At 36.9% G+C, this 14,279-nt stretch overlaps 1 protein-coding gene across 1 annotated transcript in view; it reads right to left on the bottom strand.

Annotated features, from left to right (window-relative positions):
• Window positions 1-1,950: 1,950 nt before the first annotated feature.
• PRKAA2 (protein kinase AMP-activated catalytic subunit alpha 2) overlaps window positions 1,951-14,279 on the bottom strand; it is a 78,891-nt gene continuing 66,562 nt past the window's right edge. Inside the window, exons 7-9 of the mRNA XM_030324991.1 lie at window positions 5,913-6,417; window positions 4,345-4,471; window positions 1,951-3,088 (exon numbers count right to left, since the gene is read on the bottom strand). Of these exons, the coding sequence (XP_030180851.1) occupies window positions 2,850-3,088; window positions 4,345-4,471; window positions 5,913-6,417 (871 nt within the window). The 3' untranslated portion in view covers window positions 1,951-2,849. The remainder of the gene's footprint in view (window positions 3,089-4,344; window positions 4,472-5,912; window positions 6,418-14,279) is intronic.

Here is a 14,279-nt window from a genome sequence, read left to right as displayed (position 1 = left end):
TGAGGGCTTGAACCCATGAACTGTGAGATCATGACCTGCGCTGAAGTCAGATGCTTAACTGACTGAGCCACCCAGGCGTCCCTCTCCTCCAGAATCTTAACTGGAAATTCCTCCTATCCCAGATCTAACTACCACATACCACAGCTACAGTTAACCAGCTTACAAGACTGAAATGTGGGAATTTAGCAACTGATTCTTTCCCTCTTCTAATTAGCAACAAAAGCTTCCTAGGACAATGTTCTAGCCCCTTTTATAGAAGCTGGACTGAGTCCCCTGCAATCTTCTCTATACAAAGCAATTTACTACACCTTCTAGATTCACAGAGTAGCTGTACTTTAAAATTTAAGCATACAACAACCCAAACTGCAACCCTGGTTCTCCTAAAATTCAACAGGTAACCATCAGAGTGTGAAAATAGTAAATATTTTTAATTCTCAATAAACATGATAAACATCCATATAAAATAATTTTGATGTAAGTTTTTAATATCTGACTTACAGAGCTAAAATGCCACTGTAGTCCTTGCTGCTGCTTTTCCACCTTCAAAATTATTAGGGATTTTGTCCCTGGGGATAGGACTCCTCAGATTAACTCCTTATTTCTAAGGTCACCCATTCATAGTCAAGCAAATATTATGAGGCGGTCCTGTTTTTCCCAAAAGAGGTATTTACACATTTAGAGAGGCCAAAATTATGCCCTAAGCAAGATACACAGCCTGCTTTCCCTGTAAAAACAACTACAGAAAGTACCCTTTGATGCCACTAGATGGCAGTCTTTCAAAGGCTTAAGCTTAAAACAGTTTAATGTAAACCCACCCCTCTTTCCTAAACTGGTGAACAGATTCCTTTCAATATTAAGTCAGATTTAAAAGTTCTTAACACCATTTTAAAAAAGTCCTATAAACCAATATGATGTGACACACTACAAACTCCTGACTCAAAACTACTTAAAGACAGACATGCTGATCTTCCATAAACACAAGAGGAACTTATCCTAACATTTTCATTTGCTTCTTGGTAGAAAACATCATTTTTGGCAAAGAGAAACTTGGTTTTCAAGAGCTTAATCTGTTCTGGGGTAAGTCAGGTGAATGAGAGTGTTAATTACAACACATTAAACAAATGAATAGATAAATACAAATTAGATAAATTACACATAATTTAAAAATTAAATACTTTCACTAAAACAATATAAGCAATGAGCTATTATCTACTGTGCTGTATATAGATAGGTTTCTTTTTAAACTTTAAAAAATAAAACCTGCACAAGGCAAAACAAACTGTTTGGTTTTCCTTTAAAAGCACTGGTGTGTGAATACATATTTGTATATATGTAAACAACACACATTTATTCGAGAGTTTGTTTTTTTTTTTTTTAAATGTTTAAGGCTTCCCCACCCAAACAGCCTCAACAGTCAAGGTCAGAGACTATTAAGCTTTGGAAGTACACAAAAGCCCTTAGGGCCAGAACAGTGTTTTCAAACTGGATGGCTAGAACCAAGATAGAGAACAAAGAAAGGGAACCAGAAAAAAGCTAAGTCAATCAGCCACTAAGGATCAAACAACGAAGACAATGGTGGTGGGAAGGTTAGGGAGGGGAACAGCTGCTATGACAAATTTGAACTTCAAATGAAGAATGAGCATTGTGGGATACAACAGGACAGACACAAAACTCTCCACCACATACATTAAATCAAAGATAAGAGTTCTCTTTTAAGGGACTGTTATTTTTTTTTTTTCAACATTTATTTATTTTTCTTGGGACAGAGAGAGAAAGAGCATGAACGGGGGAGGGGCAGAGAGAGAGGGAGACACAGAATTGGAAACAGGCTCCAGGCTCTGAGCCATCAGCCCAGAGCCCGACGCGGGGCTCGAACTCACGGACCGCGAGATCGTGACCTGGATGAAGTCGGACGCTTAACCGACTGCGCCACCCAGGCGCCCCGGGACTGTTGATATTTTGCTTTGTTTCATTTAACTGTCTACTTTATCATGCTTAGTGAAATACAAAAATAAATAGAGCCAAAAATAATTTGAGAAAGGTACTTTTGAAGGCATGTTTTAAAATGATGTTAAGGTTTTTCTAAAAATGATATAACATTTATGAAAAACACAAAAGTTGCTGCCACTCTGGATGTTCCAATACTGAGTAGAACACTGAAGGCTCTTAAGATAATTATTCAAGGAAATCTCCCAGCCAGTAGCTGATTATAGCTGTTTTTAAGGAACCTGGAAAAACCAGTTACCTGTTTCAGGACCACAGCCCTTCTGTTAAACAATAGGCAGTATCTGCAAACACTAAAGCTACTAGAAGAACTTGGCTTCTGAAATTTGGGGGACAAGACTTTAAGATTTCAACATTTAAATACTAACTTACTAATGGCCCTGTTATTTTTTTTAATCTTCTTGTGCAAGAGAACGGGATGCATCAACACAACTTAAAGCCTGCTTCACTTTTTAGGAAGTAAACTGGATTTACCTACATTAAATAGTAGAGCAAAGAGGTGTTGCCAAACTATCCTTTGATGAGACGGTTCACCGGTGAAGGTGCATTAATCATCTGTAGTGAACTCACAATTTTAAATTAACAATCTTCACCGACATTCACCTACTAAAGATACTGCCTATGAATTCATCATAGGCAAAACAGAATTACAGATGTCTACAGGTAAATAAAATGTCAGACGTTTTTTGTTTTCAGTAATGTCAATGGCATTGAGTGTCCCCTGGAAATATTCATGACTCTCGATCAGTATTCCAAAGGATGTGATACCCATAAGTAAAATAATGATTTTAAGAATATATCTGATTTTCACAGTGCAATAACAAAGACAAACTAGAGAAACATCATCAACGGGCCAAAGTAGTGATCAGACTAGCACACATTTCAAAAAAATCCATGGTGTGACTGCCTAGGCGAGGTGAAACAGAAGACAGTGTGCTTCCTGTCAAGGAGCCAGTAAGAGAGCCAGAGAGTGAATGACTCTCTGCTGTTACAGAATCAAAACTTGATCTGGGTCTGTGTAAGCCAGCAGCGGAACAGGAACGCTGAGGTGTTGACGAACCAGACCTCTGCTCCACCACCTCATCTGAAATGAACCAAAGAAGAGCAAATTACATGAAAGGTGTACTTGTCTGAGACCTTCCCCTGAAGATGCTACATTCAGAACATTGAGTAAACACATCTGAACAAGCGCAACTTAATGGATGTCATGTTTCAGAGTTCGGGGAGCAGGGGTGGCAATACCCCTTTCCTCCCACCGTCACAAGACATCACTAACCAATCACAACAGTGACACGGTCAAAATGTCACCCCTAAATCCTTCTCACTATAGTATTTGGCATCAGCCTTGAAATCAAATTGATAACCAATAGGAAGGAAGCACATCCTTGGAGGATTATTTTCTTGCAACATACCAACAAAAGATATCACTAAAAAAAAAAAAAAAAAAAAAAAAAAGTTGCCATTCTGCACATTCAGTGCACACTGCAATTGACTGCCTGGAGGAGGGGCAAGGAAAATCTTGTTAAAAGTGAAGACTTCCAATTTCCCAGGACTCACCTCTAGAGATTCTGATTTGGTAGATACGGGGGTAGTTCCCAAGTATTTGCATTGTAGTAAGAATGCTGGGTAATTCTGATAATGGTGGTCAGGGACCAAATAAATACTGCTATTGTTGGTGGTAGTTCAAGAACGAAATTTAACTATTCTGTTGAAAACAACCTCCCCAACTCTGAACTCAGTTCTACTCTTGTCCATTCGGCACCTAACCCATGGCTTACTGTTTTTATCCCACTTGGCCCTCTGAACTCAACAACCCATTCGGTTAGTGAAGGTTTGACTTCTGTCACAACCTTAGACACAACCCAGACCACCTCCCAATTCCTTCGTCTCCTGGACATCTGGGGCAGACCAAATGGGCTGACTCCAAGCAAAGGCCCATTTGGCCAACCAGGATGAGGGAAGTTGATAAATAGGCAAGTTTAGCTATTACAACCCTAATGGTAATAACATATGAATGGAGAAATGTGACAAAGAACCTGACAACATCAGCCAAGTTTAGGTAAAAATTACTTCCCTGTAATTCCTTACTTTGCTCCCACAGCCAGCACTTTAAGTGACTTTTTTACACTAAGGAGGCACTTCTTTTGAAGAGGTGCTGGATTAGAGATATTCCACATGTCTTCAATCCTTTTCATTTCACTTACATTTTTAGTTAACTCTAGATTACTAAAATACCAGTACAGAAGACCTACCCACCATGTCTTTGAGATGATTTTAACATCTTGTCAACTAGCGCCAAGTTTTATCTTCTCAGAGCTCATGCCTGCATAGCTTCCTTACCATCAATGCTTTTAAAGTCCAAAAGATAGCTTCTGTTGTCAACCAGGTAAAGTTGTAAGCTCATTTTCACATAATTGCCAGTCACTGGATTTTTCCTTCTTACACGAAGATGGTATGCATTCACTACCTAAAATGGGAAATCTTTTTTTAAGGAAAAATGTTAAAAATAACAAACTACAAAATATCTTCCTATTCTTGTTGCAAATAGCCACGACTGATAGAGGTGGGGTAGAAAAGGAATTCCTGAATGACCTTTTTTTTTAAATATATATTACATAACAGCTTCATATTTACTTAATCTCTACTGATAGTACTGTGTGTGCAGAGCAACTGAAACCTAAAGGGAACACAGGGATTATAGTGTCTTAGCCCTCATTCTAGATATGCCTCCACTCTAACACATCAACAGTAATTCTGGTTACCCAGCCTCAATTTGAATACTTCTCCCTATTAATATGGAGTAGAAAGAATAAAAAAGAACCAATATGTTAATGGTTTGCATTCAGCAGTATAAACAGGTACTGTCACAGAATTTAAGTATTGCAATAATCCTGTGAAGAAGTATTATTTGCCTTTGGAAGATAAGACAACTGCAGCTCAGAAAAAAGATGATCCTGGGTTTTCAAAACATCTGTCAAGTTAGTTCAAACTTTTTTTCAGTATGGAATTTTAAAGACATGAATGTCTCTCTTTTCACTGAATTGCTTCAGAAATGTTTTTAAATGATTTTAAGGAAATATTATTTTGTTTATTCATTTCATGTACCAATAAAATGAAAAGGACTGATTTTTCAAACATGTCAAATGAATATATGCATGGTGTATTTGAATGTTTTTCTTCTTCCTTTAAAAATACATTCACAGCTTTCAAGAAAGGAACAAGAGTGAAAAAGGATATCTGAGATGGGGGAAAAAAGGCTTTTCCTTCCACATATACTCAAATAGAATTATAATGAATTTGAGCACTAATTTGAAAAATGGAAAACTGGGGGCTGAGAGTAAGAAAAACATACCATAACTAAGGATTAAAAGCACTATACAAATAAAAGAGATCTTCTCAACCTAGAGAAAAATATTTGTTGACTGAAGAAATTTATCCTGATGGTATCATCTGTATTGACCACTAGCTGCTATAGTTAGTGGGAAAAAGAAGAAATGAGAACAAAAAGTTAAACATAGCATCGTTGAAGACACATGACTTTTTATTGCTATGATGCAGGCGAAAACAGATGGACAATTTTCTCAGGCGATTTCAGGTTGATGACGTTCTCTTTCTTGGCCAAGAATGCTAGTCGCTAATTCAAAAATATCACAGGTCCCCAGCATCGACAACTCTTCATCCTTAAACTTTAGTTTTGAATGTACATGGTATATTAATGAGGAAAATGGGGTTTATCATCCAGAAGCAAGATGACCACAAAATTTGTATCTAAATCAAAATTTCTATTGACCCTAAGAACTCAGTAGTTCAAAACAGCTTACTATACAAAAACACAAACATAAAAAGCAAACAAAACCAAAAAAAAACAAACCTTTTACAAATGATCTTAATATACTGCCATCTCCTACCTTCCATTCAAAATCCAGCTGCTTCATAGCTCGGTAGACTTCGGCCATAATGTCATATGGTTTGCTTTGACTTCTGATTCCAAGATGCCACTTGGCTTTTTTCACAGCTAAAGATTTGGGCTTAGTTGTATTCAGCGCATCCAATGGACATCTTGCTTTAGGGCTGTCTGCTATAAGAGGTGGCATCCTTTCTGGATGAGGCTTCAGGCCTGGGGGAATATGCATGGCACTATCATCCATAAAAGAACCAGTTGGGGGACTAGAGGCGAGGTAGAACTCACTGGCTTGGTTCATTATTCTCCGATTGTCAATGATAAGATGATAAGCCACTGCAAGCTGGTCTTGAGGGTCACCACTATATAAACTGTTCATTACTTCTGATTCTGTACACTCAAATTTTTCACACACTTCTTTCACAGCCTCATCATCAATGACGTTAGCATCATAGGAGGGGTCTTCAGGAAATAAGTAACTGGGCAAATCTTGTTTAAACCATTCATGCTCTCTAGGAAAAATACCACAATACACTATTGTAAGAACATGCTTTGGCAAGTCCCAAGTAATTTATACACGGGGCAATACAATATAACAGAATCAGGAAGACCTGTTCTCTGTGTGACCCTGGCTAAGTTAATTAACCCCCACCCTTGAATAGCTATGGCTATTCAGGCTTAGGTATTTGGCTGAAATTTTCTCAGAGCCTGTCACTTCAAAGGAAACTGGCAGTGTTTGTTGCCAATGATAAAGTTCAAGCTTTAAAGCAAAATTTTAGAATTTTATACAATTTGTATCTGCCTCGACTGGTTTGACAGCTTCCTACGAAAGACTGCTGGTAACTTTATAGTGGTAACAATGAAAATGATTTCTAATATTGTATAATGAACATGTCACCATTTGGAAAATCTTTCTAACTCAATAACCCAGTATTTTCAAAATGACCAACACATGAGGTTACAAAATCATACAAGGATAAAACATCCACAGAACACAAAAGCAACCTGTTAATTTTAATGTAATATAGGACAAAAGTAGGCTGATACCTTTTCTCATTTGGTATTGTAACTAACACGTTAAGCTTTGGCTTAATACCAAGAAGAATATCACAACCGTCTAAAAGACTATTAAAAATGTGCTTCCCCTTCCAACCACTTACTTGATGTCAGATTTTCTTCATCGACTGCAACTAACATACAACACATTGCAACAGACTGAATGAAGACAGAGACAGAAGAACCTAGCCACTGTTTCTGATTAAGCCCAACACTTAAGAAAATCTGAAAATGTAAAATAATGCCACTCTTGTTACCATTTTCTTTTTGGTTATTTTTCAGAAAAGATATTTATTTAGATTAACATGTACTAGCTTTAGTGTTATTTTTAAGTCAATTAAATGTTTTTTTAAGTTTCTCAATTATTGACATAACCTGCATTAAAAACACAACTCTTTAGAATTCTCAATTTTAAGACTGTAAAGGAATACTAAAACCAAAAAATTTGATAATCACTCTCCTAAATTTTATTTTCTCACACTTCTGGGCCTTTGTACATAATGTTACTGTAACCATCCTAGAATATCCCATCCCTTTTCATCCAACTAACATGTACTATTCCTTCGAGACTGCACAAGCATTACTATTGGTAGAACTGGGCACCCCCTAAGCTAAATTCAGATCAATACATATTTTACTTGAATGCCTTCTATTGACTGATTGTTTCATTTATGAATATTAACTAAGGGTATACAATGATGGGGCACCTGGGTGGATCAGCTGGTCAAGCATCTGACTCTTGATTTCGGCTTAGGTCACGGTCTCACAGTTTGTGGGTTTGAGCTCCATGCTAACCGAACAGAGCTTACTGGGGATTCTCTGTCCCCCTCTCTTTCTCTGCCCCTCCCCTGCTAACACACACTCTCTCTCTCTCTCTCTCTAAATAAGTAAACATTTAAAAAAAATTTTAGGGGTGCTTGGGTGGCTTAGTTGGTTGGTCAGCTTAGACCACAATCTCACGGCTTGTGAGCTTGAGCCCGGCGTCGGGCTCTGGGCTGACAGCTCAGAGCCTGGAGCCTGCTTCGGTTTCTGTGTCTCCCTCTCTCTCTGCCCCTCCCCGACTCGTTCTCATTCTAAGATAAACATTAAAAATTTTTTTTAATAAATAAAAAAAAATAAAGTTTTAAAGTTATCCTATGGCAAAAGGACTCTCATCCTCACAGAGATTATATTCTAGCTGAATACAGATAAAATATTCACAAAAATAAATATACAGTTACAAATACACAAACAGAAAATCCTGTGATAAAGATTCTAGGTGGAAAGCACAGTGTAAAATAAGAATGTAAAAATCACAACGGGATGCGTGTAATTAGGGAAGCTACTCTGAGTGGTATTTAAGCAGATAACAGAATGATTAGAAATCAGCTAAGCAAAGAGCTACGAACAGGTATTCCCAGGAAAAGAAACAATACATGTAAAGACCGAGACAAGAAACAGCTGTGCCATGTTCAAGGAGCAGGAGGACTGAGGCCACTGCCATGAAAACATGAGTTGCAGGTTAGAGGGTCAAAACATACCAGATATTTCTGACAGCTGTAGGCTGTGAGAAAGATTTTGGGCCGAGAACTTATGCCTGATGAAAATCACTGAAAGAATTTAGAGAGACAGGGATGACAGTGACATGATCTAATTTGCATTCTATAAAGATCATTCTGCTTGTGATATAGAAATTGAATTGAAAAGACAAAAATAATGATGATGTTGATGATGGTGTGCCAGGCCCCGAGGGTGATCCAAAGATGAATCTTCTATAGCCTCTAGTAGATCTTTGTATTTAACACTCACACTTTCTTATAGGTGTTGATTTTTTTTCTGAATCTTACCCACTAAACCCAGAGCTCCTTGAAACAGGGATCATGCCTTATTTAGCTATATTCCATTACCCAATACAGTGTAAACAAATGCTCAGTAAATGCAAAATAAATAAATGATGAATACATTAAGTATGAAAACCGAAATGAATTCATTAATGTGTTTGTTTCCTGTATCAGACTAGGTACCCAAGGCTTAATAATAAAAATGTGAGATGTTAATTTTTTTCAAAAGAAAGAGAACATAAGAAATTATATGTCTAACATTTTTAAAACATCAATGACAAATAGGGAAGATGAGCACTTTTGAATGAACTCCAAAAATTCACTCTTCCATACAGGCATTAAGATTACTAGCAAAAATTATCAAAGTCGACTTTTCCAGTACTCTGGAAATTAACCAAAAGCCTGCAAAAACCTTAGAAGTATTTACTCAGGAAAACAGCTGAGTAAAAACAGTGAGATGTGGGACATTTTAAACTGCCCTATATCCATCTTCCTTTCCCCCATTTTCCATCGTAGCCTTGAAAACCAACAGCGTCACAATCATGGTAGCCCAGAAAACTGGCAGCCTAGCAACCACTAAGGGGAAAAAGGTTTGGAATTAGAGCAGAATAGGTTTAGAATTCTCCAAAGTCCTAGCCCCCCAGAACTGTCACTATTTGACATGTCTTGCAGTTCCCTGAAAATCTCCACTTTGCAAGCCTTGTCTTGATCCGACCTGATTCAGAGCTCCCTCACTGCAAACAGCCTTCTCCCCAGGACACTTGTCAAAAACAACCAGTGGCAACTGTCTCACATCCCTGCTGCCTAAAGAGGCAATAAGAGTTGGAGCAAGTAAGAAGCTAACCAAAAACCTTAAAATGAAAACTTCAGGAATAAGGGTTCCACTGGGATCTTTGAAATACTCTAATACATTCCTGGGACTAAAGAAGGCCACGTACATATGCAGGGCTGTACGCATGCCCAAGAAAGACCCTAATTTCTAATTAGTGGCTCACTTGGAGCCTCGATGCTGACAGAGAGTAAAGCCTAAAGCCGGGTTAACAAGCTTCTTGTTGGAGCAATGAAGACATGCACACGGAGTCTCTCAGCAAAGGCTGGGAGACTTATTAGATCAAGACATTCAACAGAAGCTCTAATAATTAGCTGACCATTAAGCTAACCAAGCAGAGATTTCAGGGGCCAACCAGGACAAAGAATAAAAAGTTTATGGAATTAGTTCAATAAAATCACTCAACAAGAAGAGCAGCAACAACATACAAGAATTACAAACTCTAGGCATACACCCACAAGAAATGGAAACGTGTGACCATAAAACACTTGTACACAGATGTGCATGGCAACGTTATTCTTAAGAGCCAAAAAGTGGAAACAATTCAAATATCCACTAACTGATGGATGGATAAACAAAATGTAGTATATCTATACAATGGAGTATTGTTCAAGGAAAAAAAGGAATGAAGAACTGATAGATGCTACATCATGAATGAACCTTGAAAACATTATGCTATGTGAATGTAGCAAGACTCAAAAGGCTACATGCTCTATGATTCTATGTATATGAAACTTCCAAAATAGGCAAATAGGTAAAGGCAGAAAGTAGATTACTGGCTTCCAAGGGATAAAAGGAGGGGAAAACATGTAATGGCTGTTAAAAGGGTATAGAGTTTCTTTTAGGGAATTAGAAAATGGTGATGACTCTACAACATGGCGAAAACACTGAGAACCACTGAATTACAGAATTTAAAGGAGCAAACTTATGCTATATGAATTACACTAATAAAATAAATAAATGCTTAAAAATAATAACTAGAGAAATAATGTACATTTTTAATTTTTTTGACATTTATTTTTGAGAGACAGATCATGGGTCAGGGAGGGGCAGAGGGAGGGAGGGAGACACAGAATCCAAAGCAGGCTCCAGGCTCTGAGTGGTCAGCACAGAGCCTGACATGGGGCTCAAACCCACGGACCACAACATCATGACCTGAGCTAAAGTCAGACGCTTAACTGACAGAGCCACCCAGGTGCCCCCACATTTTTTTTTAATTCATTCATTTAGACAAAGGACCATAATTCTTTACCATAAGAAAACTGCCAATTAAAAAGTCATACTCCCAGTTTTTGATTTTCAGGAGTCAATTCCTGAATTAACTCTATCAATGGAACCAGTAACCAGAATGTTTATGAGGGTTCGCCCGAGACAAAATCAATTCATTTCCCATGGGTTACTACTGCACAGCCATCAGAAATTAAGTCTTTCTATCACTACTATCTGATACCCAATTTTGATACATGACTTAACACTAAATGAGTTATGGAGACACATGAAAATGAAAACACAACCATCTAAAATCTCTGAGATGCAGTGAAAGCAATTCTAAGAGGGAAATATATAGCAACACAGGCCTACCTCAGTAACTAAGAAAATAAATAAATAAATACATACACACTCAGATAAACAATCTAACATTCCTCCTAAAGGAACCAGAAAAAGAAGAACAAAGTCTAAGGTGAGTTAGAGCATATAATAAAGATAAGATTAGAAATAAATGACATAAAGACTACAAAACAATAGAAAAAAATAAATGAAATCAAGAGCTGGTTCTTTGAAATGATAAATAAAATTGATAAACCCTTAGCCAGACTCATAAGGAAAAAAAAAGAAAAGGCCCAAATAAAATCAGAAACAAAAGAGAAGGACTACCAACTGACACCACAGAAATATAAGGAATTATAAGAGAATATTACACCAACTTATATGCCAACAAATTGGATAACCTAGAAAAAATAGATAAATTCCTAGAAAGATACAATCTTCCAAAACTAAATCAGGATGAAACAGAAAACCTAAACAAACCAAACAAATATATAAGACTGAATTCATAATCAAAAACTACCAAAAAATAAAAGTCCAGTATCAGATGGATTCTATAAAACATTTAAAGAAGAGTTAATACCTATTCTCCTCAAACTATTCCAAAAAATAGAAGAGGAAGGAAAGCTTCCAAATACATTCTACAAGGCCAGCATTACCCTGATACCAAAACCACACAGACATTACAAAAACAGAAAACTACCAGCCAATATCCCTGATGAACACAGACATATAAATCTTAATAAACAGCAAACCACATTTAACAACACATTAAAAGGATCACTCACCACAATCAAGTGGGATTTATTCTGGGGGATGCAAGGATGTTTCATTATTTGTAAATCAATCACCCAAATACATGACATCAACAAAACAAAGAATAAAAATCAAATGATCATCTCATTTGACAAAATTCAGTATCTGTTCATGATTAAAAAAAAAAAAAACCAACAAAGTGGGTTCAAAAGGAATAGATCCCAACATGATAAAAAGCCATATATGAAAAACCCACTGCTAACATCAGACTCAATGGTGAAAAACCAAGAGCTTCCCCCCTAAGATCAGGAACAAGACAAGGATGTCTACTCTTACCACTTTTATTCAACATAGTACTGGACATCCTAACTATAGCAATCAGACAAGAAATGGAAATAAAAGGGATCCATAATGGCAAAGAAGATATCAAACTGTCACTATTTGCAGATCACATGGGAGTAACATTAAAAAATCCTAAAGACTCCAACAAAAAACTACTAGAATAAATCAGTGAAACTGCAGATACCTAGAAATCAGTCACATTTCTACACACTAATAATAAAGTACTAGAAAGAGAAATTAAGAAAACAATTCCATTTACAACTGCACCAGAAATAATAAAATACCTATGAATAAATTTAACCAAGGAAGTGAAAGACCATGCTCATAGACTGGAAGAATGAAAAAAAAATTTTTTTTTTTAATTTATTTGCTTTGAGAGAGAGAAAACGTGTGCACACACCCATGAGCAGGAAAGGGCAGAAAGAGAGGGAGAGAGAGAGAATCCCAAGCAGGATCCGCACTGTCAGCAGATCTCATGATCCATGAGATCATGACCTGAATCAAGATCAAGAGTCAGATGCTTAACTGACTGAGTCACCCAGATGCCCCAGAATGAATATTGTTAAAATGTCCATACTACCCAAAGCAATCTACAGATTAAAATACCAACAGCATTTCTCACAGAACTAGAACAATCTTAAAATTTGTGTGCAACTATAAAAGACCTCAAATAGCCAAAGCAACGTTAAGAAAGAAAAATAAAGCTGGAAGTATCACAATCCCAGATTTCAAGATATACTATAAAGCAAGAGTGATCAAAACAGTATGGTACTGGCACAAAAAGAGGCGCACATATCAATGGAACAGAAAAGAGAGCCCAGAAACAAACCTATGCTTACATGGTCTATTACTCTATAACAAAGGAGGCAAGAATATATAACGAGGAAAAGACATTCTCTTCAATAAATGGTGCTGGGAAAAATGGACACCTACATGTAAAAGAATGGAACTGGACCACTTTCTAACACCATATACAAAAATAAACTCAAAATGGATTAAAAACCTAAACGTGAGATCTGAAACCATGAAATTCCTAGAGGCAAACACAGGCAATAATGTCTCTGGCACTGGCCAAAACGACATTTTTCTAGATATGTTTCCTAACGCAAGGGAAACAAAAGCAAAAATAAACTATTGGGACTACATCAAATAAAAAGCTTTTGCACAGTAAAAGAAACCATCAACAAAACACGAAGGCAACCTACCAAATGGGAGAAGATACTTGCAAATTATATATCCAATAAAGGGTTAATATTCAAACTTTATAAAGAACTTATACAACACAACACCAAAAAACAAAAAATGAAAAACAAAACAAAAACAAAAACAAAACAAAAACCAATCAATTAAAAAATAGGCAGAGGACCTGAATAGACATTTTACCAAAGAAGACATAGATGGCCAACAGACACATGAAAAGATGCTCAACCTCTGTAATCAGGGAAACCACAATCAAAACCACAACGAGATATCACCTTACAACAGAGTAGCAAAAATCAAAAGATAAGAAACAGTAAATGTTGGCAAGGCTTCAGAGAAAAAAGAACCCTATACACTGCTGCTGGGAATATAAACTGGTATAGCCACTGTGAAAAACAGAACAGAGGTTCTTCAAAAAATTTAAAATACAGGGGCACCTGGGAGGCTCAGTCGGTTAAGTGTCCAACTCTTGGTTTTGGCTCAAGTCATGATCTCATGGTTCATGGGTTTGAGCCCTACAATGGGCTCTGCACTGTCAGTGTGTAGCCTGTTTGGGATTCTTCTGTCCCTCTCTTTCCCCGCATGCATGTGAGGTTATTATCTCAAATGAACTTTAAAAGAAAGTTAAAATAGAAATACCATAAGATCCAATAATTTCAGTACTGGGTATTTACCTAGAGAAAACAAAACCACTAATTCAAAAAATATATAAGCACTCCTATGTTTACTGCAGCATTATTTACAATAGCCAAGATATGGAACCATCTAAGTATCAACAGACAAATGGATAAAGAACATGGGGTATACATGTACAATGGAGTATTAC

This window comes from Lynx canadensis, chromosome C1 (genome assembly GCF_007474595.2).
Source record: "Lynx canadensis isolate LIC74 chromosome C1, mLynCan4.pri.v2, whole genome shotgun sequence".
NCBI lineage: Eukaryota > Metazoa > Chordata > Mammalia > Carnivora > Felidae > Lynx > Lynx canadensis.
The sequence above is the reverse complement of the archived record's forward strand: the minus strand, read 5'-3'. Positions and strand labels throughout refer to the sequence as shown.